The sequence below is a fragment of the Mus caroli genome, unplaced genomic scaffold (genome assembly GCF_978045245.1).
Source record: "Mus caroli unplaced genomic scaffold, Mus_caroli_1 scaffold_2, whole genome shotgun sequence".
Taxonomy (NCBI): domain Eukaryota; kingdom Metazoa; phylum Chordata; class Mammalia; order Rodentia; family Muridae; genus Mus; species Mus caroli.
The window spans coordinates 151,146,978-151,174,906 of record NW_028227257.1 but is presented as its reverse complement, the minus strand read 5'-3'; the positions used below and the strand labels follow the sequence as shown (position 1 = coordinate 151,174,906).

At 49.1% G+C, this 27,929-nt stretch overlaps 2 protein-coding genes and 1 pseudogene across 4 annotated transcripts; 2 read left to right on the top strand and 1 right to left on the bottom strand.

Moving 5' to 3' along the window:
• Window positions 1–884: 884 nt before the first annotated feature.
• On the bottom strand, window positions 885–12,178 carry Trub2 (TruB pseudouridine synthase family member 2). Of its 2 annotated transcripts, none has more exons than XM_029474483.2 (8): window positions 12,000–12,178; window positions 10,960–11,037; window positions 9,427–9,501; window positions 7,900–7,961; window positions 6,704–6,785; window positions 4,204–4,276; window positions 3,136–3,272; window positions 885–2,335 (listed from the first exon to the last, which is right to left on the bottom strand). In XM_029474483.2, the coding sequence occupies exons 1-8, from the start codon at window positions 12,106–12,108 to the stop codon at window positions 2,010–2,012; spliced, it is 942 nt and encodes a 313-aa protein (XP_029330343.1). In that variant the 5' UTR covers window positions 12,109–12,178; the 3' UTR covers window positions 885–2,009. The 2 variants fall into 2 exon arrangements, with proteins under 2 accessions (XP_029330343.1, XP_021009837.1); XM_021154178.3 differs by having other exon boundaries at window positions 10,960–11,091; window positions 12,000–12,177.
• Window positions 12,179–12,504: 326 nt separating this feature from the next.
• On the top strand, window positions 12,505–23,763 carry Coq4 (coenzyme Q4). 2 transcript variants are annotated; one of them, XM_085835063.1, is made up of 7 exons: window positions 12,505–12,857; window positions 12,937–13,068; window positions 13,961–14,057; window positions 14,540–14,642; window positions 21,573–21,699; window positions 22,122–22,215; window positions 22,594–23,763. In XM_085835063.1, exons 1-7 carry the CDS (start codon window positions 12,785–12,787, stop codon window positions 22,763–22,765), a joined length of 798 nt encoding a protein of 265 aa, XP_085691189.1. In that variant the 5' UTR covers window positions 12,505–12,784; the 3' UTR covers window positions 22,766–23,763. The 2 variants fall into 2 exon arrangements, with proteins under 2 accessions (XP_085691189.1, XP_021009094.1); XM_021153435.3 differs by having other exon boundaries at window positions 12,512–12,857; window positions 21,570–21,699.
• An 814-nt stretch (window positions 23,764–24,577) lies between these two features.
• Window positions 24,578–24,749, top strand: LOC115030555 (U2 spliceosomal RNA; annotated as a pseudogene).
• The last annotated feature ends 3,180 nt before the right edge of the window (window positions 24,750–27,929 follow it).

The following is a 27,929-nucleotide window of genomic DNA, read 5'->3' as shown; positions in this document are numbered from 1 at the left end:
CTCAGGCCTCTTAAAATCTCATCACTGCCCATTCAGCGGAGAGCAGTTAACGAGAGCCATGGATGGCCAAGGTGCAGAGCAAGTGACATCTGCATCATCGTCCCATCACCTTCAGGGCTTGGAACAAGTCTCAGAAGCCAGGGACAGGGGACAGTACTGGAAAACTGACTTCTGGGCATGATAGTCTCAAAGCACCTCTGGTTATCTGTACACAACCAAGCCAGTCAACCTTCCAGCAGGGATGGAAGGGGTGTTGAGGTTTGGTCTGTTATGTGTTGCAATGCTAAATACTGGCCCCCAAGGTCTGGTTGCCTCAGGAAGAGAAGATCTTCAATGTGCACCAAGTCTATGGAACCTTGCCCCCAAGTTATCCCTGATTGGTCAATAAAAATGCCTACAGTCTATAGGAGGTAGGGCTTGGGGTCTGAGGAATAGACCATGAGGAGAGATCAGAGAAAAGAGGAAGACACCATGGGGTAAGGGGTAGTAAAAACTGGCCAAAGGGGTGTCCAGGGGAGTAAGAGTGGCTGGCCCAGGTAGAACATGGCAGGTCGCGTCTCTGGGTTCTTGGCAGGGAAGTAGACGAAATAGCCCCAGAGGGTTCTTGCATGTGTAAGGTTGTGTCCTTTATCTGGGAACCAAGTAATCTAAGGCATGCTGGAAACCCCCAATTAATATCATTTACCACACAAAGGGGCTCATGGACCCCACCACCTTGAGGCTGCTGGAGGAGGGGGTGGCTGTAAATGGCCCCATACCGTGCACTTGCCCAGCGCTAACTGGTCTCAGGGACTTACAAAGATAACTGACTTGAGGCTGAGAGGGGGACATGATGGGAATGGGGTCAAGGAAGAGTTGAAGGAGTAATTAAAACATCGTATGCCTTTCTCAAAGAAGAAAAACACTGTATTTTATAAACCTGTTGTCTTTTCTGCACCACTCCTTCCACCGGCACCACCGAGAGAACACCATCCCTTGCTTTCCTGTTAGTGTTTACACTGCAGACACCAACAATCATCAGCCTGTAAGTGTTTACAGCCAGGGCACTGGATAGTTACAGCTGTTACATCACAGGGCAGGCAGTTAAATTAAATTCTGAAGAAATGGACCAGTGGTTAAGCTGTCTTTCAGAGGACTAGTGGTCCATTGCCAGCATCTCCATGGTGGCTCACAACTGCCTTTAAGCCCAGCCACAGGACTCTTACATCCTTTCCTAGCCTCCATGATGCACCCGGTGCAGACATACATGCGTGTAAGTACTCACATGCATGCATAAGAAAGAAAACCTTTTAAAAGTAATTCTGGGCTTTTTATATTGTCTTGGAGATAACGTTCCATGTAGCCTGGAACTCATGTAGCTAAAGATGACCTTGAACTCCAGATCCTCCAGTCTCCACCCAGGTGCTAATTACAAGCTTGCAGGATTGACTGGCAGGATTAAATACTGACACACACTACAAAGTACTCCAGGAGACTTGTTCAGACTGGCCTTAAACTCAGAGCCAATCTCCCGCCTCAGCTGAGTAGTACTGAGATCTCAGCTGTGAGACACCACTTTGAAACAGCGAAAAAACTTTCCTTCTGTGAAAACAGATTCAGATCATCTGTCATGTAAATCTGAGTAAATCACTCACGGCCAAGGAGTGCTGAGGCAGCGGCATTTCCCATCAGTGTGAAAAGCTGAACACTGCAAGTAGCTCAGGCTGGCCTTGAACTCCCGACTTTCCTTTCTACCTCTGGAGGGCTAAGATTACAGAGACATCATGCCTGACTCTGAGTCAAGGTTTTACTAAGTAACCCTAGGCTGGCCTTGAACTGTCAAGATTCTAACCTGGGCCTCCCAATTAGCTGGGACGATAGGCCCTGTGGCCACACCTGCTTGCCTCTGCAGTTAGTCTGTGTCTCAGGGATGATGGCTCAGGGGCCCCTGATCTCATTACTCTTGCAGAGTGACCAGTTCTGACCTGTGAAGAGCCTGTTTGCCCTCCATCTGGGTGCTACCTGGCCCTTTACTGCCCTGAACAGCTTTCCAACTCCAAAGTGGAGCTTGGGTCCTTGAGACCCCAAGGTTGCCCAGTGCTGGGGAGCTGCTGGTGGCCCAGCTTTAGGCTCAAGTTCTTTTGCAGTTCCGCTGCCACCCGGGGGGCTGCCGCCTGGATAGCATCCTGGATGTTGTGTAGGTCCCACTGGGTTCTCAGGAGGGCATCATCCAGGCTGAAGAAGCCATCCCGAGTCCGCCGGACTTGCGTGCAGACAGCACTGGTCTTCAGCTCCAGGCCGATTTCATGCACCAGCTTCCTCAGCTGCTGCTGCGTCTCGTGCATACACTGCACCTCTGTGGGTCACAGACACACAGACATGACCGTCAGGAACAGCTGCAGGGACCAAGCTGACATGGGCTCATGTCCCTTGGACCCCTCCCCACAAGGAGCCCCCATTATGAGATGCTTTTGAGCTTTGCTGTAGGGCTGAGAGCATGGCAGTGGTGCTGACTGCAGGCCTCCTGCACCTGCTGGGGCAGACCCCAGCTCTGGATCCCCTGCTTGAGCTGTAAAAAGGCTGGGCTTCTGGCAGCACCATTCACACACTTGAGTCTACTCAGCAGCAGGAGTGAGGTCAAAGACAGCACTGTCATGTGGGGCTCTCCACCAAGGTCTTTGGTCAGAGCCCAGGGAAGAACCCACGGAAACAGGGAAGAGGCTGGGGCAGAGCTGGGTGAGACTCAGGAAGTGACAGTCATGCCTGAGGGGCCTAGAACAAGGTGGAACTGCTCAGGAACTGAGCTGCCAGAGACCCAGCTTCTGTTTCTTTTATTTCCTTTTTTTCTTTTCTTTTTTTTTGTTTTGTTTTGTTTTTTTTTTTTCAAGACAGGGTTTCTTTGTGTAACCCTGGCTGTCCTGGAACTCACTCTGTAGACCAGGCTGGCCTCAAACTCAGAAATCTGCCTGCCTCTGCCTCCCAAGTGCTGGGATTAAAGGCCAGCCTCTGTTTCTTAAGGGCTGGTTTCACATGCTTTGGGAATAGACAGGAGACAGAGCAGAGCCGTTGTGCTGCTCCTGGTGGAAAGAAGCCACTCGGGGCTGGGCATGCTGTACGTGACTCCATCACATCACTCCAGCATCCTGGGTGACTTACCCAAAAGAAACTCGGGAGGTGCAAAATGCAGGCAGCGGATGCCAGAGATGAGCATGGGGGACTTGTTCATGGGCCTGATCACACCTTGCACAGCCATCTCATAGGCCTCCTGGGACTTCAGGTCCAGGTTGGAGTACCTGGGATTTGGGAGAATGGGAGGCTGGTGTGGGGCACCTGCTCCACCATAAAAGGGGGTATCTTAATTGTTCTCCATTCCTGCCTCCCACCCCTTCAGAGCAGCCTCCCTCTCAGCCCCCAAAGGCATCCTAGATCAATCCCTGGCTCCATCTGTCACAGGCTGAGCAATCCTGACCACGCCCTGTGCACTGCGCTGCACCCTCAGGCACCTTACCTAAGAGATGCAACTGATTCCAGGGCCACCCACACAGATGCCCCAGCTCCCTTCTTTTCCTGCGCTCCCTCCCTCCTCTAGGCTCTTCCTCTACTCTGCTGCTGCTTTCCCGCTGTCAGCAGGCTTGGAGCAGGGAACACCGGGCACTGTCCTCACAGCTGGTCTCCTTCACTGCCTGGCTTTCCTCACAGGGTCCCCAGTGAGACCACAGTGCTGCTTCAGAACTAACCTCAGTGCCCACTGCCCTGGCCAGCCTTACTTGCTTCCCTTTGCGCCTGTCCCAGCCCTTCCTACCTCAAGCTCTGATCCTTGGCTTCTAAGCACAACTGGCCATTTCAGTCCTGGCACACCCACCGCGGGTGCAGGCAGAGGGCCTGTCTCCTGCTAATCCTCTGAGCTCTGTCAACTGAGCCACTTCCTACAATCCCAGCTGCTCTGCCCCTGCTCTGTCCCTGTCTCTGCCTAGAACACTGTGCTCAGGTAGAGTTAGATCTGTAAGTCTGTCCCATTTACAGATGGCTAGGTAATTTCCTGGGAGCCACAGGGCTGATGCCTGGGAGTCAGGAGTCCTGAGCATCCCAGCAGAGGCCTCTCAGGCAAGCTCTCAGATCCTAGGGGATTCCATCACCCACACCCACCCCTAGTCCTATACCTTGGGAGTATGGACCTCCCCTCTAAAGCCCCAGCAGGGCAGAGGAGCCCTTGGATCTACTTACATCACCAGAGCTTTTTGGTGGGAGCCTTGGATCACAGCCAGGATCCGGTCCAGCCGCTCTCTGGTCACATGGTCTGGAAAAGGCGTGGGGTAAGGAGAGTGTAAGTCTACAGGTGGCCAGGGGCAGATCACAGTAACCAGCCAAGCACCTTTTACCCAAAACAAGCCCATCTTGGAAATGGCCAGAGCATCCAGTATGGGGTTTTTATAGGAGGCTGAGTCTACACACAGTCCTTTAGAAACGGCTGATGTTGGGTAAGTAGTGCATGCCTGGAGCCCGAGCACCTAAGAGCCGAGAGTGACAGGAGAATGAATTGGAGGACAGCCTGGGCTACATTCCAAAATTTAACAATAAAAATAAGTAATCAGCATAATAAGACATATTTTATTAATAAATAAGTATTATTAACAAATACATAAAAAGTTGTCAATTGTAGTGTGTACACCTTTAATCCTAGCACTCAGGAGCACAGCAGATCTCTGTGAGTCAGAGGCCAGCCTGGACTACAGAGTTTTAGGTCAGCCAGAGCTACAAAGTTAAGACTGTCTCAAAAGGTAAAAAGAAAAAAGAAAACTTGATGAAGGAGCTGAAGAGATCCCAGTGGCTGAGACCACTGGCTGCTCTTACAGAGGATCTGGATTGTCCCCAGAACCCACATGATGGCTCACAACCATGGGCACCTCCAGTTCCAGGGGATCCAACACTTCTGACCAGTCTCCTGCGCAAACACGGTACACACATACCCAGGAATACACAAACACGGGTTATTTTTAAGTTGAAGAAAACTGGACTCTTCCATTGGCTAGATTTACACTATCTGAAGAGCTCCCTCCACCTCGCTAGTGACTGTAGGAGGCAGCACCTGGCCAAATGCAGAAGCAGGCACCCATGGGAGGAGCAACTCTGCCGCCAGGCCCCATTGAGGGACTGAGCACTTAAGCCTGGACTTTCACAAACTACCAGGAAGCTGAGGCGTTGAGGCATGGGGGCACACACACTAACTTCTAAGCAATGCTAGGATTTGGGAACAGCATAGGGCTGAGGCCTAGTTGGTTGCTGTCTCCAGCCTTCTGACTGCACTGAACCCACCATGCTACCTGGAATCCACCTGCCACTGTCTCTCTGACAGGAAAGCCCTCCCAGCTTTATCCCCTTCCCAGGAAGCTCCCCCAACCCCAATTCTCCTGGCTTCTTCTCTTGATCACTTTGCATTTGGGTCCTTCCCACCATCTGGTATACTTTGACTTTTACTCTACTCTTTAGTTATGTAACAGATATATGAAGGGTTGGAGCATTTTTAATGGTAGCGCAAGCACAAGGACCTGAGTTTAGTTCTCAGTACATAGTAAACAACAACAAAAATGTTCACGCTCTCCTTTAAGAAGTTGTTATGGGCTGGCGAGATGGCTCAGTGGTTAAGAGCGCCGACTGCTCTTCTGAAGGTCCAGAGTTCAAATCCCAGCAACCACATGGTGGCTCACAACCATCTGTAACAAAATCTGATGCCCTCTTCTGGAGTGTCTGAAGACAACTACAGTGTACTTACATATAATAAATAAATAAATCTTAAAAAAAAAAAAAAAAAAAGAAGTTGTTATACCCAGCTGTGATGGCGCACACCTTTAATCCTAGCACTCAGGAAGCAGAGGCAGGTTGATCTCTAGTTTGAGGCCAACCTGGTCTTCAAGAGTGAGTTCCAGGGGCTGGCGAGATGACTCAGTGGGTAAGAGCACTGACTGCTCTTCCGAAGGTCCTGAGTTCAAATTCCAGCAACCACATGGTGGCTCACAACCATCCGTAATGAGATCTGATGCTCTCTTCTGGTGCATCTGAAGACAGGTACAGTGTACTTACAGATAATAAATAAATAAATCTTTAAAAAAAAAAAAAAGAGTGAGTTCCAGAATAGTCAGAGCTAGACAGAGAAACCTTATCTTAAAAAAACAAGAAATGCTGTTATTTATTATTATTAATTTATTATGATTTTATTTTTCTGAGACAAAGTCTCACTATGTAATCCTGGCTGTCCTATAACTCAATATATAGACCAGACTTGCCTGGAACTCAGAGATCATCTTGCCTCTACCTTCTGAGTGCTGAGATTAAAGGCATGTGCCATCATACCCAGCTTACACCTACACTGATAAGCCTGGACAGATCCTTGGCCACAAGCTGAACCTCCCGGTCCATCTCTCCTGAGATAATGAAAAGACAGATCTTAAGTAAGTATGCATAACTGGTTTCCATTCTGACTGCAGCTAACGTAAGACTGAGGTGTGGCAAGCGCCCCAGGGTGGGGACATTTGAACTGGAAAGGAAGCAGGGCCAGGGTATTCTGGGAGACATGTGGTGAGGGCAAATCTCCAACCTGAGCTTAGTGTGCCGAAACCCAACAGGTACCACTGTGAGGTGGTCAGGAAAGCTCAGGAAGAGAATCACAGAGACAGGAAATAAAGGGAGGCTGAGGCAGCTACCTCTCCTGCCCCACCCTGGTTCTCACCATACGTTGTCTTCTCTATCAGCCGCCCATCTTCACAGAAGTTGTCTGTAGCTTTGCCCAGGAGGCCACGCACTGTGTAATCCTGTGGGGACAAGGCAGGGGGGGTCCCCATTCTAAGCTCTGATGCTGAGGAAGTGGCAGTCTGGTGCTGGGTGGGGCCTCCTAGAGCTCCATACAGCATGCCTGCTGCTCCCCTGCCCTGAGGGAGGATGTGCACTCCACTCTGGAGCTCAGGGCAGCCCTGTGCTGTTCCCTGTGACCCAGGCATGGCACCAGCACCAGTCTCCACCCACTTGGCCAAAACAAACAGTGTCACCCCACACATGTCCTGGGGCTGTTTCAGTGCCCAAGTTAAGGGCATTTCTGGATGCCTTCATGAACCCCCCTTTCTCCAACTCTGTACAGACAACCAGCCCTTCCCTGGGGTGATGATAGCAAGGAGGAGAGAGATAGCAGTGGCAGTGACGTTGATTTGGCCTGGACTGTGTACCAGGGGCTGAGCCAAGGCTTCATATGAAGTCACTTTAACCCTATTTCTTCATTCCCATTGAAGACTAGAGGAAACTGAGGCACAAAGATAAGATGTTCATGGACTTGCCAAGGACATGTGAGCTGTGGCTGGCAGAATGGTATAATGTGCAAGTGTCTCACCACAGCCCTGACTAGGATTGCAAACTGGAACCTTTTGGTCCTGAATTCTGTGCTGTTTAGCACTGAAGACACAGCTACCTAAAGTGTCCCCTCAGCAGACTTCACAAGACCACAGCCTAAGGCCCCACCTGGTCCTGGAGGAGTCCTGGAGACTAGACAGTGACACACATCTGTCTTGCTGTGAGAACAGAACACTGCTTGGCTTGGACTGTGGTGTGGGACAGATCCAAGCTCAAATTTCAGCTCCTAAGGCTTTAAAGAATGTGTGACCCTGGCTAGGCATGTTCTTTCTTCCTAAGCCTCACTGTACTCAACAGTAAAATGGGAGCGTGGCTAAGTGGGACAGGGCTTTCCTAAGGGGACCCACACACAGCTCTTCGTGGTGGTCAGAAGAGAAGAGTGTGAGGGGCAATGCTGGATCTCTAGTCTTTCCTAGCTACAGCAAGCCAAACATGCTTGCTAGTGGCCTCGACCTTCCCTATCCATGACTTCTGGGAAAGGATCACTGGGTAAGTAGGCTGCACCGTATCTTTAACCCACCATACCTTGGTGAGATGAGCATCATACATGTCAGTGAGGAGGCTGCGTCCATGTCCCACGGCGAGCACTGAAAGGAAACCAGACCCTCTCTCACCTAGTCCCTTTCCCTGGGAACAACCCTTGCCATTCATTCCCTGCCATCAAACACTTCCTCTCCTTGCAGCCAGTATCTGGGGAGGGAGCTGCTGTCAACACTGGTCTCCAGGGCTGGTCTAAGGGTGGCATCTGGCTCACGGTGGGAAATGAGCCTAAGTACCCGAGGAAGCTCCCAGAGGGTACTGAAACACCCCCAAAGCAAGAGACCATTGTCCCAGCTCCACCAAATTGAAACTACATTTAAGGCTGGGAGGGAGTCACACACCGATAATCCCAGCACTTGGGAGGCTGAAGCTGGAGAACCCTGAGTTCCAGGCCAGCCTTGGAAGTAGTCAGAGTCTGTCTCATATAAACACATACATTTAAAAAATAAAATAAAGCTGGGCGGTGGTGGCGCACACCTTTAATCCCAGTACTTGGAAGTCAGAGGCAGGTGGGTCTCTGAGTTGGAGGCCAGCCTGGTCTATGGATCAAATTCCAGGACAGCCAGAACTACACAGAGAAACCCTGTCTCGAAAAACAAAAACAAGACAAAACAATTCAAGACAAGTGCCACGTGCTTACACTTGTCCCCAGCACTCAGGTGGAGGAGGGCCAAGATCTCAAGGTCATTTAGACCCAACTGGAGCCAGCCTCAGCAAACTGAGACAAAAAAAAAATTCTTCTCAGAAACAAAAACAAGAACCTAGGTTTTCTGACTCTTAACTTTAAACATTTTTAGCCCTCAAACTCTCAATGAGTTATATAGAGAAAGATGCTCAGGCCTGTGTATATCACAGACTGGGAGAGGCAACAAACAGAAAGCTAATGGTACAAAGGAAGGAGCCATAACAGGGCCTTTGGGGCCACTTCCTGCCTATTCCCTGATCTGTTTATCCCTCTGTCTAAAGAAATGAATGGCTTTCCATTCACTGTTAGAGAGGGAAACAGGGAGGGGGCATGAGATCATGTCTGACTGCCCACACCTCAGGAAGAAAGACAAGGGAACCAAGACTGTGGAGGCTGGACAATGGGCTACCATATGACCCGGAGGCCACAGAAGGCTTGTGACTTGGGGCTTTGTATCCAGCTCTGGCAATATGCAAACCGCAGCCAGAGGAGATAGAGCCATGTGCCTGCTGCACCCTAACTCGATGGTAGCTCCTCTGGGGACCATGGATATTTACTGGCCAGGCCTTAGCTCCAGTCTTACTCTCTTCACTGGTAACATTACATAGCATCTGTCATGGGTATGATGAACAAATGTCCATACATGTCCTTGAACCACGTGTCATGCAGGAAGGAATCCCTTGACAGAGGTGGGACCTGCCCAGCTGAAGAGACAAGAGATTCACCGGAGAGAAAAGTAAAAGAGTGAGGTCAGATAAGCTGTGGGCCGGGCCCTGGATCACCTACTGATCCTTCTCCAAGCTCACGCACCACATCCCCAGACTTACCAAGCACACCAGAAGCCTGGGCATCCAAGCGATGTCCCACACCCATCTTCAGGTTTGTGAATGCTGGACCACGTACTGGAAAGAAAAAGCCAGTTCATTTCTTCAACTAATGAGCCTTGAGGGTAGCTTTGGGACGAGGCCCTCATTCCAAGAACAGAAGGGCCTCATGGGGATCAAATTATGCTAGGCTGTATTTCCAGGCTTCTCTTCCAGGAAGCTGGAACCACTATTTCCCTAGTTCCCTGGGCCCAGAGAGAGGGCAATGCAAGACTCTTCTCCCTCTGCCTATCACTATTCGCCCCATCCGAGGCTTTGAGATCAGGCATCACACTGGCGATCAAGATTCTGGGGTTCTCTACACAGCATGTGCTGATAGAAAACCTGGCCATTCTCCTCCTGAATCAGTGAGCTCCCTAAGGTGGGACCTAGGTCTGTCTGTCTACAATACTGACCTATGGCCCCAGACTCAGTGTCTTGACCACTAAAAGACTGACTACAGCTTAATGTGCCCCAGCACTTGGGAGGCAGAAGCAAAAGGATCAGAATCCAGACTTCAAGGTCATACTTAACTATATAGTGAGTTCAAAACCAGCCTGGACTACAGGAGGCTGTGTCTCAAAACACAAAAACAAGAGCTGGCGAGGTGGCTCAGTGGGTAAAGGCTGCCAAGCCTGATGACCTCAGTTTTGATCCTGGGACCCATGGTGGCCTGAGAGAAGTGACTCTCAAAAGATGCCCTCCGACTTCCACAGCCATGCCTTGGTGTGCACACATATATACAAATAATATGTTTGTTTGTTTGTTTGTTTTGTTTTGTTTTTTTAAATAAGGGACCTACCTCACAGAACTGTGGTGAGGAGAAAGATAACATGATGTCTGATACAGAACAGGTATTAATTAATAACATAGGTCTACCAGAAGTTCTCAGTTTCCCTAGAGAGTCCTAGAATAGTTAAGAGTCAGCAAAGTATAGTTTACAAGTCAAATCATCAAGTCTACTTTGTTTTGAGACTGGGTCTCACTGTGTTGCCCAGGTTGGCCAGGGACTCCTAAATTTAAATGATCCTTTCAGTCTCCCCTATAAGACAAAGGCTGTTGGACACTGGTGTTTATAACTGCTCTCAAAATAGCTGTTTTGTAATCCAGCCATTTTTTTTTTTCCAGACAGGGTTTCTCTATGTAGCCCTGGCTGTCCTGGAACTCACTTCGTAGACCAGACTGGCCTCAAACTCAGAAAACCTGCCTGCCTCTGCCTCCCAAGAGCTGAGATTAAAAGTGTGCGCCAGGACCACTAGGCTGCACTCCAGTCTTGACTGAAATACAAGAAGGTTCTCTCCTTTCCTATGGTCTAAAGATGCTTTGCATTACAATAGCAGAGAGGAGCAGAGAGAGGTAAACCACAAGGCTGTAGGCAGAAGCTGTTTAAAATCTTCCCTCGCTAGAGAAGTTTGCCAAACCCTGGGCTAGAAATCTAACTCGGGCCAGGGATTTCCTCTAACATCACGGCCAGGGTGCTGCCTGACTCTGCCTTACCAAGTCTGTGGGTGGTGAGGGAGGGTACACTGGTGGCTCTGAGAGTCAACTTCTTCTCTTCACTGCCTTCCACAGGGCCTAGCAAGAAGCAAACACGCTGTTCAGGAGCAGGAGGCTGCTGGGCATTGAGACCTACGCACAAAAGAACACACTGTCAGTACTTTTCCAACCCGCAAGAGAAGGGGTAGAGAGATGGTAGCATAGAAGATGGATTTGTGTATTGTAGAAAACATACTATGACTCCTTCAGAAGCCAGGTATGGTGGCACGCATCATTAATTCCAGCACTGGGGAGGCAAGAGGCAGGCCTATCTCTGAATTCAAGGCCTGACTGATCTACAGAATTATTTCCAGGGCAGCCAGGGTTATACAGAGAAACCATTCTCAAAAAAATGAAGAACAAACAAAACAAAAATCCTAGGTTGGAAGTGTAGCTCAATTCATGAAGTGTTTGTACAATACGCAAGATGCCCCGGGTTCCATCCCCAGCACCCTAATGGGAGGTGGTGCTACACAGATGTAGTCTAAGACCTTGGGTAATGAAGGCAGGACAGTCAAAAGTTCAAGGTTATCTTCATCTTACATAGAAAATTTGAGGCTACATGACAGTTTTTTTAAAAATGAAAGAAAGGAAAAAAAGAGAAAGAAAAAAAAATTGGTGTTTGAGGGTCGGGGTGGTGGTCACGCTTGTGATCCCGGCATCTGGCAGGTGGAGACAGGAGATTCATAATTCTCAGTGCCTCACTGATTTCAAGGTCGGATTAATTAGAAAAGACCCTGTCTCAAAAGGCAAAAAAAAAAAAAAAAAAAAGAAAGAAAAGTTCAAATTCTAACTCTGTAACAGAAACCGCGAAAAAACCCCAACACTATAGAATGAATTTCTCTAACGGAAAATAGCGGAGAGTGGGTAGTAACGAAATGTGTACAAGAGAAAACAAAACAAAACAAGAAACTGCTACAACCAGGCAAACGAACCACGTGACCTCACTCCACGTCAGAAAGAACTAATGCAGAACCGTGGGTTCGCGTCGGAGTTCTCACCTTTAAGCAGTTGCAACTCCACGGTCTCACGCAAGTGCAGCCATTTCAGCCCCGGAGGTTTATAGACAGCGAAGAGCCCCTGCAGCCGAGATAGGCCAGAAGAACCCATGGCTGGAACTCAGCGGTACAACATCATCCAGAAGCGGGGATGCGGGCGGAAGTGCTGCGTGGTCCTTTCCCAAATGTGGTCCCTACTGTAGGTAGCCGCCTTGTTTCCTTGGCAGGAAGAGGTTCTTATCTTATTGTCCTCCGGGGGGAAAATATGAGATGGAGAAGGAAATAGGGCCGGATATCGAGCAACCGCGTTCTCGGTTCTGTTATTTTTGGAATCCCTTTCAGGAGTTTTGTTTGTTTGTTTGTTTCTCATATATCCCAGGCTGCCCTCAAACTTGCTAAGTTGCCGAGAATTCATGACTTTCCTGTCTCCACTTTTCCAAGTGCTGGAGTGACGAGTAATTCACACCGGGCTTGGTTTTTGAGATAAGGTCTCTAGTACTGTCTTCGTACTTAAGAAATAGCCAAGAAGGATCTCGAACTGATCCTACGGCCTCCAGGTTTCAAATGCTGGGTTGTCAGGCCAACGTTATAAATAACGCCTGGCTCACAGCAGTTGTTTTATTTCAGTGGCAAACAGATCTTGTGGCTTTCCTTCTCATGCTCCTGTCCATATTACAGCATTTCCGATCAAAAAGCCACAGTGAGTGCAGTGCCCCAGGAGTCTTTTGACTTCTCGGGCCTCCATAGCACCTGCGGAGCCCCGCCTATTCACGCGGACGTCCGCTGCCATGGCGACCCTGCTGCTGCTTCGCTCCCTGCGCCTCCACCGCAGTCTTCGGCCCCGTACTCGGCCAGCTGTAGGTGAGCAGCTCTGACCCCGGTGTCCGCGGCGACCGGAGAGACCGGACTCCTCTCACCTTTACCTCTTTTCTGCCCGCAGATGTACCCCTCAGGGCCGGGAGCCATGGCGCCCACCTGCTGTACCCGGACCACATCCCAACCACCCCGCTGCAAAAGATGCTGCTGGCTGCGGGCGCGGCGGGAATGGCGCTCTACAACCCCTATCGCCACGGTAAGACGGTTCACTCTTCGGTCTCGAAAGCTGGGACCGGTGAAGACTTGGTTTGTGGGCATCCAAACCTGGCTGCGCCTATCTCATATTTCCCAGGAACGTTTATGATAACCAGGTGCCTGGCTCTAGCTAGAACTGTTTTGGGTCTTCTGGGCACAGGGAGGAGAGGAAGAAAGAAACATGAAATCTACAGATTTGCCTTTTTTGTAATTCTTGGAAGAGTCTGTCACCCTAGCATATTAATCTGGGCTGAATGAGTTACAGGTACACACCACATTACAGCATTCTCACTGGGTAGTAAGTAAACTTGGTAAGGGCTATGATCTTCAGGATTTTCTTTGCTGAAACAGTTCAAGATCAGCTTCTTTTTTGCTTGTTTGGCTTTGGTTTTTGTCTTTTTCAAGACAGGGTTTCTCTGTGTAGCCCTGGCTGTCTTGAAACTCATTCTGTAAACCAGGCTGACCTCGAACTCAGAAATCAAGGCCTGTGGAAACACGACACTCTGTCTCGATAATGGTCTATGAAAGTGGTTCCTACTGTTGATGAAAGCCACCATATTCCTATAGGTTTGTAATGGTAAGAATAGTAGCTAGCGCCGGGCGTGGTGGCACAGCACACCTTTAATCCTAGCACTTGGGAGGCAAAGGCAGGTGAATTTCTGAGTTCGAGGACAGCCTGGTCTACAAAGTGAGTTCCAGGACAGCCAGGGCTATACAGAGAAACCTAGCTGTCCTGGTGGTACAGGCCTTTAATATAGCACTTGGAAAGCAGAGGCAGAAAGATCTCTGAGTTTGAGGCCAGCCTGTACTACAAAAAGAAACTGTCTCAAAAAGAAAAAAACAAACAATCAAAAGAATCCATTCTCTGTCTTTTCCCATCTCTGTCCTTTCAGACATGGTTGCAGTTCTAGGGGAGACCACAGGATGCCACACCCTGAAATTCCTCAGAGACCAGATGAAGAAGGATCCAGAGGGTGCCCAGATTCTACAGTAGGTCCCAACTTTGCTTTGGCATTTGGCAGGGGTGTGTCTGTCCTCATCCTGTAAGGAGCCCTTCAGAGGACCATGGATGGATATATTGCCTGGGGCACTGCTCAAAGCCAGGAGCATACATATGCGTATGTGGGATGGACCCCCTGGATTATACAATATGTCATCTTAGTCCTGTGTAAACCACAAGACTCTGCATTAAGCTCCCAATGGCTAGCTGTACTTCTCCAGATGTGCTGTATCTATCCCCTCCCTGGCATCTGTGGCCCTTCTCTCTGACTAGATTGTGCCTTTGAAGGCACCAGCTCAGCCCTGGGTTGGGATCGTCTCCATAGTCCCTAATACTGCAGTGTTCCCTTCGGGCTTGTGACTACATAGATGTCCTGTGGCTACATAGGCCCACTTCAGCTTCCTTTATGTGACCCTTTCACTTGCCCTGGCTGACACACACCCAGGCTTACCTCCTACATTCTGTCTTTCAGAGAGCGTCCTAGGATCTCCCTGTCTACCCTTGACCTGAGCAAGCTTCAGAGCCTGCCTGAAGGCTCACTGGGCCGTGAGTATCTTCACTTCCTGGATGTGAATGTGAGTTTCCGGGCTCTGTGTATCCAGCAGTTACCAGTAAGGGTGGAGGGTGGCATGGGAAGAGATAGCCTAGAGCGGGAGGATGCCTAAGATGCCAACTAAGGCAGGAGTGCTTTTCAGTCTGTGACATTTTTCTATATGATGGATAAATGGTCTGGTAATGCCATTCCAAGTACTGGAGGTTACCAGCCTCCTGTTACATGCCAGCTGACAGGCTGGCACATGACCTGGCTAGATCCTGCCAGTGACCTTTCTTGTAAGTTCTGTTGTCATCTTCTTGCAAGACATGAGGACTCAGGCACAGAGCAAGCAGTGAAACAACATAACTTCACAGCTAGTCCAACCCTGGGCAGAGGGAACCAGCGTCCTGGGATCCACTGTGCTGTGGCCAGAGTAGGACTCTCCAGCACCAGGCAAGACAGATGGTGGGAGGTGGGGATTCCCAAAACTCAGCGTCACTCCGTGTGCTGCAGTGTAACAAGTCAGGTCCCTGCCCCACCCCACCCCCCTGCAGCTTGTGCTCTTATTAGAGAGGCAGTTAATAAAGTAGTTTAAAAAATTGAAATGACAATGTAGTGGTCTGAGGAGATAGCTCAGTTGGTCAAGTTCATGTAGAAAGGCCTGGGTTCAGTCCTCAGCGTGAACCTGCTGTAGAATAGAGGAAGGAGAATCAGAAGCCCAGGGCCAGCCTAACCCTCACAGAGTAGGTTTTGGCCGGCCTGGGTTACACAAGACCCTGTCCCTCCTACTTTTTGAGGTAAAATATTTCTTGAGTACTTAGAACACACAAAGCATCATGCTCAGCCGTGGGACACAGTGAACTGAAGGAGCCAGACATCTGTTACTGGGGAGCCCACAGCCTAGCAGGCGGCCATGCTGAAGGGAACAAGACAATGGGACAGAGGATGTCTCTGGATGGAGTAGGGGTAGCCACTGCTGGTTCAGTGGTCAGGAGAGACCTTTCCAAGAAGACTGGGATGTTGTTGGCTCTGTAGAGCTCTGGGGAAGAGCACTATGAGCAGAATCAACCAGCTCAAAGAAGCAGGATGGTGCAGGGCTGGGAGGACAGCTCCACAGGTTCAGTGCTTGCTGCTTAAACATGGGGGCCTGAGTTTGTAAAAGCAGACCTGGCAGTTCAAACCTGCAACCCTAGCAATGTGGAGGGAGGGGCGGCTGATTCCAGGAGGTCACTGTCCAGCTAGCTGACCTGTATCAGTGAGCCCATGGTGCAGTTAGAGATGTGTCTCAGAAGACACTCAACACCAACCTCTGGCCACCGCACACGTCATACATGTGCATACGAGCTTATATGCCACACATGTATCAAAAGAGAAAAAGAAAGTCAATCCAGTAGCTATGACCCAGTTGCTCCTACCAGCGTGGCTGCAGCAGGAAGGCTGCCTCTGAGCTCAAGATCATCCCTGGGTACGGAGGGAGCGACCACACGTACTATACTTACAAGGCAAGACCCTGTCTTTAAAAAAGCAGACGAACAGGCTGGCGCGGCAGCTCAGTGGTTAAGAGTGCCTTCTGCCCTTTCAGAGGACCTGGTTCAATCTGCAGCACCCACTTGGCAGCTCACAGCCTTCTATAACTCCAGTTCCAGGGGATCTGACATGCTCTTCTAGCCTCTGTAGGCAGCCAGCACACACTTGGTGCATAGACATATATATATATATATATATATATATATATATATATATATATATATATATGTAAGAAACAGCCATGTGTATATTAAAAGAAGAATAACAAAACAAAACATCGGAGGGCCTGGGGGCAAAGCTCAGTGGTAGGTAACAAGCACGCCTAAGGCCCTGGGCTCTGTCCCAAGCATAAGTGCATAGACAAACAAAACACACTGCAGAGGCCTGAGCAGAGGAAAGGGAAAGCTTATGCTGATCCAACAATGCCGGGGCCTTGGGAAAGAAGCTGCATTTTGTAGCAGGAACCATTAAAAATGATTGGAAAGTTTTAAAATAGTAATCCCAGGTCTCGGGAGGCAGGGGTGGGTGGATCTTTGATCTCCACAGTTCCTGGACAGCCAGGGCTAGACACAGAGACCCTCCAGGATACAGAGACCCTCTCTCAAAATGAAATGAAGAAAAGATCAGTATAATACAGTTTTCCTTCTCCACCTGTCCCCTCCCTCTCGTGCACACGTCTCCTTGAAGCTTAATGGCTCTTCAGCCAGACGCAGCCAGGCTGGAGGAGGAGGAGGAGGGTGGCCAAGGGTCACTCTAGAACAAGGAGGGTGGCCAAGGGTCACTCTAGAACAAGGAGGGTAGCCAAGGGTCACTCTAGAACAAGGAGGGTGGCCAAGGGTCACTCTAGAACAAGTTCTTAGAGTTACATTACTGCTGCTGTGAACTGGGGACTCTTGATTGGGCAGCTGTCCTGTGCCTCGTAGGCTCTTTCGCAGCATCCCCGACCTCTCTCTACCAGATGCCAGTCAACTCCCTCATCCATCCATTGGTCTGGACACTGTAAAGATCCCCTGATGAACAGTTGAGAACTACTACTCAATGCAGACAATGCCCCCAGACAGCAAGCTGCCTCTCACCCTCTCCTAGCACCATTGCCTTAGCAGGGCCGTCACCTGCCCTAGTTTCACCAGGGTGCAGGTTACTTCATCAGTGAGGAACCTGCCCCAAGTGCCACCATGGGAGGGACAACTTCTGCATTCCCCACAGCCTTTAGCCCTGTTGCTGGGGTGGGGAGGAGGTCTATTAGGGCCATCCTGGGTGCCTTACCTAGCATATTCCCTCCTATGGTGTCAGTCTGGAGATGTGGTACTTCTACTACAAGGAAATCAACCACATAATGGCAAGGTGCACCTTGAGCCCTACAGAGAATTAGGTGAAAGTTGAAGGTACAGTCACAGGAGCTAAGGCTGGCTGCTGAAAGGTGTGGTCACCCTTTGGTGAGTTGAAGGGATGTGGGTAATGCCCCACAGCCCTGCACAAATCCTCCCCCAGAAAGAGGATAGATCTTTGATCTCCAGGGCACTAATATGACTGATTGATAATGGGTATCAGGGCTGGAGAGATGGCTCAGTGGTTGAGAGCACTGACTGCTCTTCCAGAGATCCTGAGTTCAATTTCCACATGGTAGCTCATAACCATTCGTAATGGAATCTGATGCCCTCTTCTGGTGTGTCTGAAGACAGCTACAGTGTACTCATATACATAAAATGAATAAATGATTCTTTAAAAAAAAAAAAAAAGAGCCGGGCATGGTGGCGCACGCCTTTAATCCCAGCACTCAGGAAGCAGAGGCAGGCGGATTTCTGAGTTTGAGGCCAGCCTGGTCTACAGAGTGAGTTCCAGGACAGCCAGGACTATACAGAGAAACCCTGTCTTGAAAAACCAAAAAAAAAAAAAAAAAAAAAAGATAATGGGTATTGTCTTAGTCAGGGTTTCTATTCCTGCACAAACACCATGACCAAGAAGCAAGTTGGGGAGGAAAGGGTTTATTCGGCTTACACTTCCATGCTGCTGTTCATCACCAAAGGAAGTCAGGACTGGAACTCAGACAGGTCAGGGAGCAGGAGCTGATACAGAAGCCATGGTGGGATGTTCTTTACTGGCTTGCCTCCTCTGGCTTGCTCAGTCTACTCTCTTATAGAACCCAAGACTACCAGCCCAGGGATGGTCCCACCCACAAGGGGCCTTTCCCCCTTGATCACTAATTGAGAAAATGCCTTACAGTTGGATCTCATGGAGGCATTTCCTCAACTGAAGCTCCTTTCTCTGTGATAACTCCAGCTGTGTCAAGTTGACACACAAAACCAGCCAGTACAATTGACCCCTTGTCAACTTGACACACAAACACATCACTAGTAAGCCTCAACCCTTACATTCTTATTCATCCCCAAGATCTAAATAACTTTAAAAGTCCCACAGTCTTTACATATTCTTAAAATTTCAATCTCTTTAAAATATCCATCTCTTTTAAAACCCAAAGTCTTTTTTACAATTAAAAGTCTCTTAACTGTGAGCTCCACTAAAACAGTTTATTCCTTCAGGAGGGAAAATATCAGGGCACAGTCACAATCAAAGCAAAAATCAATCTCCAACCGTCCAACGTCTGGGATCCAACTCACGATCTTCTGGGCTCCTCCAAGGGCTTGGGTCACTTCTCCAGCCATGCCCTTTGTAGCACACACGTCGTCCTCTGGGCTCCAGATGCCTGTACTCCACTGCTGCTGCTGCTCTTGGTGGTCATCTCGTGGTACTGACATCTCCAAAACACTGCATGACCCCTTCAGTCCTGGGCCTTCAATTACAACTGGGGCTGCACCTTCACCAATGGCCTTCCATGGCCTCTCACAGTGCCGAGCCTGAGCTGCTGTGTGACCCCTTCATGCCTTCAAAACCAGTACCACCTGGGTGACCCTTACACATTACCAAGTCCCACTGCAGAAGGAGTACAACCTTGGCTATCTCTGGAACACAGCCTCTTTGTGCTTTCAGAAAACACTTCCCAGAAGATGTCACCTCAACGATGCTGGTCTCTTCTTAATCACCGCTAATTTCTTAGCTCCAGCTAACCAGCATCAATAGTCCCAGTAATGCAAAGTTTTTGCTTTAGTAGTTCTGGTATCTTGTTAATCACAGCTGATTCTTCAGCCCCAGCTAACCAGAACTACAAAATCTTCACAATAAAAACAGCAATGGCCCTGAAGAGAGTCTTTAATTTTCCCCCTGAAATTTCACAAACCAGGCCTCCATCTTCTGCACTGTTCTCAGCATAATCTTCCAAGCTCCTACACAACATCTGACAGAGCTCTTAACAACGAATGTATCTTCAAGCCCAAAGTTCCAAAGTCCTTCCACAGTCCTCCCCAAAACATGGTCAGGTTGTCACAGGAATACCCCACTCTGCTGGTACCAATTTGTCTTAGTCAGGGTTTCTATTCCTGCACAAACACCATGACCAAGAAGCAAGTTGGGGAGGAAAGGGTTTATTCGGCTTACACTTCCATGCTGCTGTTCATCACCAAAGGAAGTCAGGACTGGAACTCAGACAGGTCAGGGAGCAGGAGCTGATACAGAAGCCATGGTGGGATGTTCTTTACTGGCTTGCCTCCTCTGGCTTGCTCAGTCTACTCTCTTATAGAACCCAAGACTACCAGCCCAGGGATGGTCCCACCCACAAGGGGCCTTTCCCCCTTGATCACTAATTGAGAAAATGCCTTACAGTTGGATCTCATGGAGGCATTTCCTCAACTGAAGCTCCTTTCTCTGTGATAACTCCAGCTGTGTCAAGTTGACACACAAAACCAGCCAGTACAGGTATCAAGGCTGCTGGCTTTGGAGACCATCAGGTTGTCCCATCTATTTCAGCTGTAATATCTTTACCTTCCTAGCCACATTTTTCTCATCTGTTTGTAAAGTTAGCAATAATGTCTACCTCCTAGATTACTGTAAGAACAAAATATGACAGTCTATGTAAAGGACAGCATATAGAGTTGGCACATAGTAGGTCCTTGGTGAAAGCAGCCACTGTTACTGCAGTTGGCTTCCTCTTAGCACAGCAAGAAGAAATGAGGTCTTGGGGCCCAGCAAGACCTAGGTTAACACTGAGCATAGCACTGTACCAGCTGCCCCGAGGCAACAGAGACCTCAGATCCGTTGGACCAGGCCAGCTAAGCTGACCCCAGGCTGTTCAGGCACCGATGCAGACTCAGAGAAGCAGGGTGGAGTGAATGAGGATGATCAGCCTGTGTGGGGAGTGCACACACCTGTAACCCCAGCCTTAAGGAGGCTGAGGCAGAAGACCTGCTATGAGCTCAAGGTCAGCCAGGGCTGTGTGGCAAGAGACTAGAAAATGACAGAAAGGCGTTGTTCATCTGGTCCTGGACACCAGCGTCATCACTGTGAGTGAAATGGCCAGCCTGTCCCAAGGCATACAAAACAACTGGCCACACGGGGACTTTAAAGCTTCCTACTGGCTCCTTAAAAGCAAAAGGAAGCTGATAGAAATAATTTAATAACTTTTTGGATTTACTTATTTATTTTGATTTTTGGGAAAGGCTCATAGCCCAGGGCAGCCTCAGATTCTCTATGTAGCTAAAGATGACCTTGAACTCCTGATTCTTCTGTCTCTACCTTCTAACTGCGGGATTACAGCCACTGTGCCTGGTTTTATGCAGTCCTAAGGGTGTGCTAGACCTGCACTCTATCAACTAAGCTCCACCCCCAGCCTGTCACAACCATTGTTAAGTTTATAGTTCAGCAACAGTGTGTTTATCTTACAGTGTGTATGTGTGTGCCTCTGTGTGTGTGTGTGCACATGCACGTGTGAGTGAAGATTTTTAGAGATTGACATCAAGTGTTTTCCTCCACCTTACGTTTCAAGTCAGTCTCATTGAATTTAGGGCTCATCAGTCTGGCTAAAGTGTCCGGCCTGCAGGCCCTGGGGCACCTCTTTGCCTCTTGTTTCTGCCTTCCATGTGCCGGGATTACAGGCACAGGAGCAGCCACCTATTGACTGATTGATTGATTGATTGATTGATTGCATGGGTGTTGGGGATGGGCTCAGCTCTTCACGCTTGTACAGTGAGTACTTTCCTGACCAATCATCTCCTTAGCCCCTAGTATGTGCAATTTTTTTTATGCAACTAATCTCAGAACTTTCTGTCTTACAAAATAGAAAGTCCATCCCCTCCCCCCACACACACCTTTCTTTCCTCACTAAAGCTGTAGATTTCACCAGGCTGCAGCATTGTGCGAGGTGTGAGCAGGAGTGGGGGTTGGGGTGATAGCTACCTGAGGCTCCCAGTTAGCAGGTGTGGAGACAATGGCAGGATTCTCAGTTAGGGTATGTGCTCAATGGGAACATAGCTGAACATCAACTAGTGGTGGGCCAGCAAGGCCCTGGGGTATGATGGGGAGGAGTCCAAGGAGGGATTATGTTCTCCAGAAGGTCTCTCCGGACACACGAGCACCTACGCGCTTTGTGGACGATGAAGAGCTAGCCTATGTGATCCAGAGGTACCGTGAGGTGCACGACATGCTCCACACCCTGCTGGGCATGCCCACCAACATGCTCGGTGAGTGCCGGCGGCCAGACAGGAAACGGCAGGGCACCCCCCACCCCAACCCCCACCCCAGGTCTGTCTGAAAAGGCAGAATCCCAGTTCATGCTTCTCTTTATCAGCTAGCTCCATCCTGCCTTCTGCATTGTATGTATGCCCTAGCAGCATCCCTGCCAGCCATCCTCATCCTTCCCTGCCTCCCGGCCCTTGTCTCAGCATCTAGTCACCAAGGATCCCTGCCTCTGACACCCATAGCAACTCCCTGAGGCCTGTACAGACCATTGTCAGCCTGGCCTTCGAGGTGTTCTGCATGTTGTCCCTGCATGCTATCCCAGGATGAGACTGGACCCCACCAAACCTTACAGTGCTTCTCGGGGGCCATTTCAACATCACTGGTCCCCCTCACCTGCCCACCTCCTATCCTTCCTTATCTCTAGGAGAGGTTGTGGTAAAGTGGTTTGAGGCTGTGCAGACCGGCCTACCAATGTGCGTCCTGGGAGCACTCTTCGGACCCATCCGCCTCCGTACTCAGTAAGTTTCCTGGGGTGAGAGGAGACCTCAGAAGGGCTGGGGCTCCAGGAAAGAAGGATGGCATGATACAGGTGCTTCATGCCTCTCCAGAAAACAAGGATGGGGAGAATGAGGCAGAAAGGGAAACTGAGTCAGTGAGCCCCAGGGTCTCTCCAGCCAGGCCTCAGGGACTGGATCAGCATGAACAGGGTCTCATGTTGCTACAGCTTCTGGAATTGGACAGCCCTGTATTTAAATCTGAGCTTCATTGTCTGGGGTGTGTGCTATGAGGAGTGGGAACTTCCCTCACTGAGATCTGCATAGGTCTGAGGGAGGGTTGACAGAAAACAGGGTCTGTTTGGGGACTTTATGGCTTTTCTTCTCTCTGCTGCCCTCCAGGAGCCTCCAAGTGCTGTTCTCAGAGCTGATCCCTTGGGCGATTCAGAACGGGCGCAGGGCCCCATGTGTCCTCAACATCTACTATGAGCAGCGTTGGGAGCAGCCCCTGACAGCCCTGCGGGAGGAGCTGGGCATCAGTCCTCCCCCAAAACATATCCAGGGCCTGGCCTAGCTTGAGCTGCCACACACAGAGGATTAAGCCTTCCTCTCCACACACTGCCTTCTTGGGACAAAAGAGCCTCTCAGCTGCTTTTGTTTCTTCTCTTTGAACCTTGAACTCAGAGTGTCACTTATAATTTTTATAGTCCTTGCTGCCTTGTACCTTCAGGGCCAGCCCAGGAGAGAGAGGCAGAGCAATGGGGCCCCAGGCTGCTGTGAGCCATCCGGAGAGAGCAGTATGTGTGCCTCGAACAGCCATATTGGATCATACTGATCATTGCAGTCTGAGGCTCCTCTTCTGGACAGTGACTCTGACAGGGCATTTTGTCAAGCTGTCTTCGAAAGCTTTACTACTACATCATATTACCAAGCCCTGAGCAGACTGGTGGGGAGGAGAAGGCGTCTCTGGTGTCTGAATAAAGCTCCCATCAGGCCTAGAGTCTGCTGGTTGTCCTAGACCTAGCTCCCTTTGCCTGACATATTGGTGAGGGGAATTCCGTCCCAGTTGGACTCCAGTTGATGCTGCTGTCATTGGGTCTTAAGGCAAGCAGTCTAGGAATCAAGTCCCCAACCATCAGAAAACTAACAAGTCCCTTGTGTTTGTAAGCCAGCCTTTTGACATCAGCTGAGGAACAGCAGCAGTCGCTATGGGTCAGTGGCAAAGGCGCTGCCATCAAGGCTGCAGACATGATTCCAATCCCAGCACCCACAGGATAGAAAGATAACGGTTTCTCACAAGTCGTCTGCCAACGTCTGCATGCACCATGCATGTGTCCACACACACAAACGCACAAAATGAAACTTCAGAGCTGGAACAAAACAAATAAAACGGGTTTATTAGATGATTTACAAATGTGAAAGCACATGCCACCAAACCTGAAGACCTGACTTCCATCCCCAAGACCCACAAAGTGGAAGGTGAAAAACAACATCCGCAAGTTGTCATGACCAGCACAAACATGCCATGGTGTGCATGCACTCACACCTGTGCAAAATAAAGTGTGAAAACTATCTAATGTGATGGTTTGGGGAGCTGTCTCAGCAGCTAGACACTGGAAAACAGGACCTGAGTTCAATTCCCAGCACCCATATGGTGATTTATAACCACCCTTCACTCCAGTTCTAGAACCTAATGCTGTCTCCTGATTTCAGGATCCCAGGCACTCTGGTGGTGCATATAAATACATGCCCACAAAATGTTCATCTACATAAATCTTTTAAAAACTAAAATGAACAATGAAATGTTGGGGTGACTGGAGACAAAGCTCCAGTCCCTTATTTTCCCTTAGGGAAACCTCTCCCTTCCTCCTGCCCTCTCCCTCCCTACCTCCTTCCCTTCCTCCTGCCCTCTCCCTCCCTACCTCCTTCCCTTCCTCCCTATTTCTCCGTCTCCCCCCCCCATCTGTCTGTCTCTCCCCCTCCTTCACCCCCCCCCATAAGAGGCTTAGTAAGCCTCTTACTACAGGGAGGCTCACAACCATCTATAATGGGATCTGATATCCTCTTCTGGTTTGCCTGAAGACAGGGGTGGTGTTTTCATATACATTAATAAGTCTGTTTTGTTTTGTTTTTTAAAACAGACAGGGAGGAAGGGAAGGGGAAGGGAAGGGAAGGGAGGAAACGGGCTTAGTGCTTAAGAGTACTTGTTGCTCTTGCAAAGGTCTCTGGTTCCCAGCATTCACCTGGTGGCTCAGCCATTCATAGCTCCAGTTCCAGGAAATCCAATATCCTCTTACAACCCGGTGCTTTCTCCTGACATCCACAGGCACCAAAATGCAAGCAAAACATTCATCCATATAAAGTGAAATACATCTAATTGCTTCTGAAACTTTTGACTATTATCAATCAAGTCTAGTATCTGTTCTTGTCAGTTTAATATCCAATATGTCCTCTATCCTAGGATCTTATAGTACATGGTTTTTGGAGCTAGAAGTTAGAATGGGAGCTTGTCACATCCACTCCACTCAGGACTTCTAGGACTGGTTGGTGTACCATACACACACACACACACATACACATAAGAACATTTTTTTTTTATTTTTGTTTTTTGAGATAAGGTTTCTCTGTAGTCCTGGCTGTCCTGGAATTTGCCCTGTAGACCAGGCTGGCGTTGAACTCGGAGGTCCACCTGCTTCTGCCTCCAGAGTGGGAAGCCAGGTATTCCCCACACCTGGTTCCCGGATGCTTTCGTAAGTTCCTGCTGCTTTTACCCCCAGCTACGATGGTCTGAAACTGAGCAGTAAAAGCAACGGTTTCTCCCTTACACTTCTGCCCAGCTTCAACTTTTTGTTTGTTTGTTTGTTTGTTTCAACAAAAATTTAAAAAGCGGGGCTGGTGAGATGGCTCAGTAGGTAAGAGCACCCGACTGCTCTTCCAAAGGTCCTTAGTTCAAATCCCAGCAACCACATGGTGGCTCACAACCATCCTGAACAAGATCTGACTCCCTCTTCTGGTGTGTCTGAAGACAGCTACAGTGTACTTACATGTAATAAATAAATAAATCTTTAAAAAAAAAATTTAAAAAGCAGCTGGTCATATGTACCATTAGGAAACAGGGACAGAGAATGCCTGCGAGTGCTCAGCTAGATCTATTTATTGTTGGTGTTATTTTTGAGACAGGGTCTCACTATGTAGCCTTGGCTAGCCTAAGATTCACTATGTAGATCATTGAAATCATAGAAATCTTTCTGCCTCTGCCTCCTGAGTGCTGGGGTTAAAGGCATGCACCATCATGCCTGGATAGTTTTCTTCATTTTATCCAGCCTAGAACCCCCTGCCCAGGGAATATCGCAACCCACAGTTAAGATGGTTCCCCTCAATCTCAGCACTCGGGAGGCAGAGGCAGGCAGATTTCTGAGTTCGAGGCCAGCCTGGTCTACAAAGTGAGTTCCAGGACAGCCAGGGCTACACAGAGAAACCCTGTCTCGAAAAACAAAAAACAAACAAACAACAAAGATGGATCCCCTGACATTGTTTATGTAAGATGATTCCCCCCACAAGCATGAACTAAGGCTAACTTCCCAAGTGACCCTAGACTGTCAAATTGGCAACACCATCACAAGCAATAACGGAAACAGTGCCATTTCTGGCCTTAGAGTTGAGGCCAGCTGAGGGTCCTCTGTGGGTCAGCTCTGCATGTGTCACCTTGAATTCTTGCCAGCCCTGGAGGGATTTCTATTTAACAGGTGCAGATAGACTCTGGGCTCTGGGAAAGTGAGTTCTCAAAGCCTAGCCACTGAGGGCAGGGACTCCATCCTAGCTGCGACCGACCAGCAGGGAAAGACCCAAGGAGAAATGCCCAAGGAGAGCATTAGGCAGATGAAGGGCCAGAATGTGGGGAGGAACAGCCTAGTCCAGTCTTTACCCACCCTCTCCTCTCCGTGTCCAACCATGCCCAGCAGCTTGAAGGCAGAGTGTCTTGCTTGTCTGTGTTTGGTTTCTAGACCTCAAGCCCAGTCCAGCATTCTGTGGGACACTGAGCCCCAGCGTTCTGTGGGATGCTGCCTTCATTTGACCACTGTGACAAGTTTATTAAGAGAACAGCAGTTGCTTCTCCCAAACACACACTTGCTCCCCTGCAGTGACCTCAACCATCTAGGGCGAGTGTTCACACTTACTGGTCACCATACTCTCCCTCTCTTTCTCTTTCATTCAACAAGCATTGCTTTACCACTCACTAATCCCAGTGCACGAGCACGTCTGTGCTCACAAGATCTTTCTACCCAGAGTTTTTATCTGATACAAAGTCTTGTCATGTCATATGACCTAGACTGGTCTGCTCCTTCTTTTCTTATTTGAATTTTTCTTTCTATATATGTATGCATGTTTTGCAGAGGCTAAAAGAGGGCTTCAGATTCCCTGCAGTTGGGGTTATAGGGGACTGTGGGCTACTGGATGAGGGTGCTGGGAAGGAAACTTAGGGAAGCAACAAATGTTTCCTACTGCTGAGTCACTCTTCAGGTTGTCTTTGAGACAAGGTTTCCCTGAAACGCTGGCTCACCTGGAACTCATTATGTAGAACATACTGATGTCCAACTCACAGAGACCTGCTTGCCTCTGGCTCTCGTGTGTGGAGACTAAAAGTATATGTGTGCCAAGGGGGCACATGCATGAGTGGGCAGGGAAGGTGTGCGTCACACTGCCCTGCTTGGCTTTTTCAATTGATTGGTTGGGTGTTTTGGTTCTGGGATCAAATGAGGGCCTTGGGCAAGCTAGGTAGGGCTCTTCTACTAAGCTGTGAGTCTAGCCCTATCCTGACACACTGTGCACTCAGGATAACATCAAACAAAGGGAGCCATAATGTCTCCTAGAGCTTGATTTATGTGCTCTCTATAGCCAGCCTATAAACTATAATAATAAACATGTCAGCGCTATTTCAAATGTGTCCATGAATTTGCACACCAGTGCTGTGAGGTGAGTCCATGAATCATAGCCATGTGATATTGCTTGTTTACTTGTTTGTTTGTGACAAAATTCGCCAATCCCGGGGCTGGTGAGATAGCTCAGTGGGTAAGAGCACCTGACTGCTCTTCCGAAGGTCTGGAGTTCAAATCCCAGCAACCACATGGTGGCTCACAACCATCCGTAATGAGATCTGACACCCTCTTCTGGTCTGTCTGAAGACAGCTACAGTGTACTTACATATAATAATAAATAAATAAATCTTTTTAAAAAAAATTCGCCAATCCCAGCACTTGGGAGGCAGAGGCAGGCAGATTTCTGAGTTCCAGGACAACCAGGGCTACACAGAGAAACCCTGTCTCGAAAAACCAAATAAATAAACAATAAAGTTATGTACCACCATGCTTGCCTGACCCCCAAATCCACTTTGGTGGGGTGTTGTTTTGTTAGTTTTTTTTTTGAGACAGGGTCTCACTACGTAGCCCTGGCTGTCTTGGAACTCACTATGTAGACCAGGCTGGCCTTGAACTCACTATGTAGACCAGGCTGGCCTCGAACTCAGAGATTCATTTGACTCTGCCTCACAAGTGCTGGGGTTAAAGGTGTGCACCACCACCACCACTGTGCTTGATCCCCTAAAACCCACTTTTAATACATAAGAAGGCACAGATTTGGAACTCTCTGCTGAGAACATGATTCTCTTGTTGTTCTGTAACACACATGTCTATGTACGCGGGGCACCTGCTAGTATAGCCCTAGAGACATCCTTTTAACTT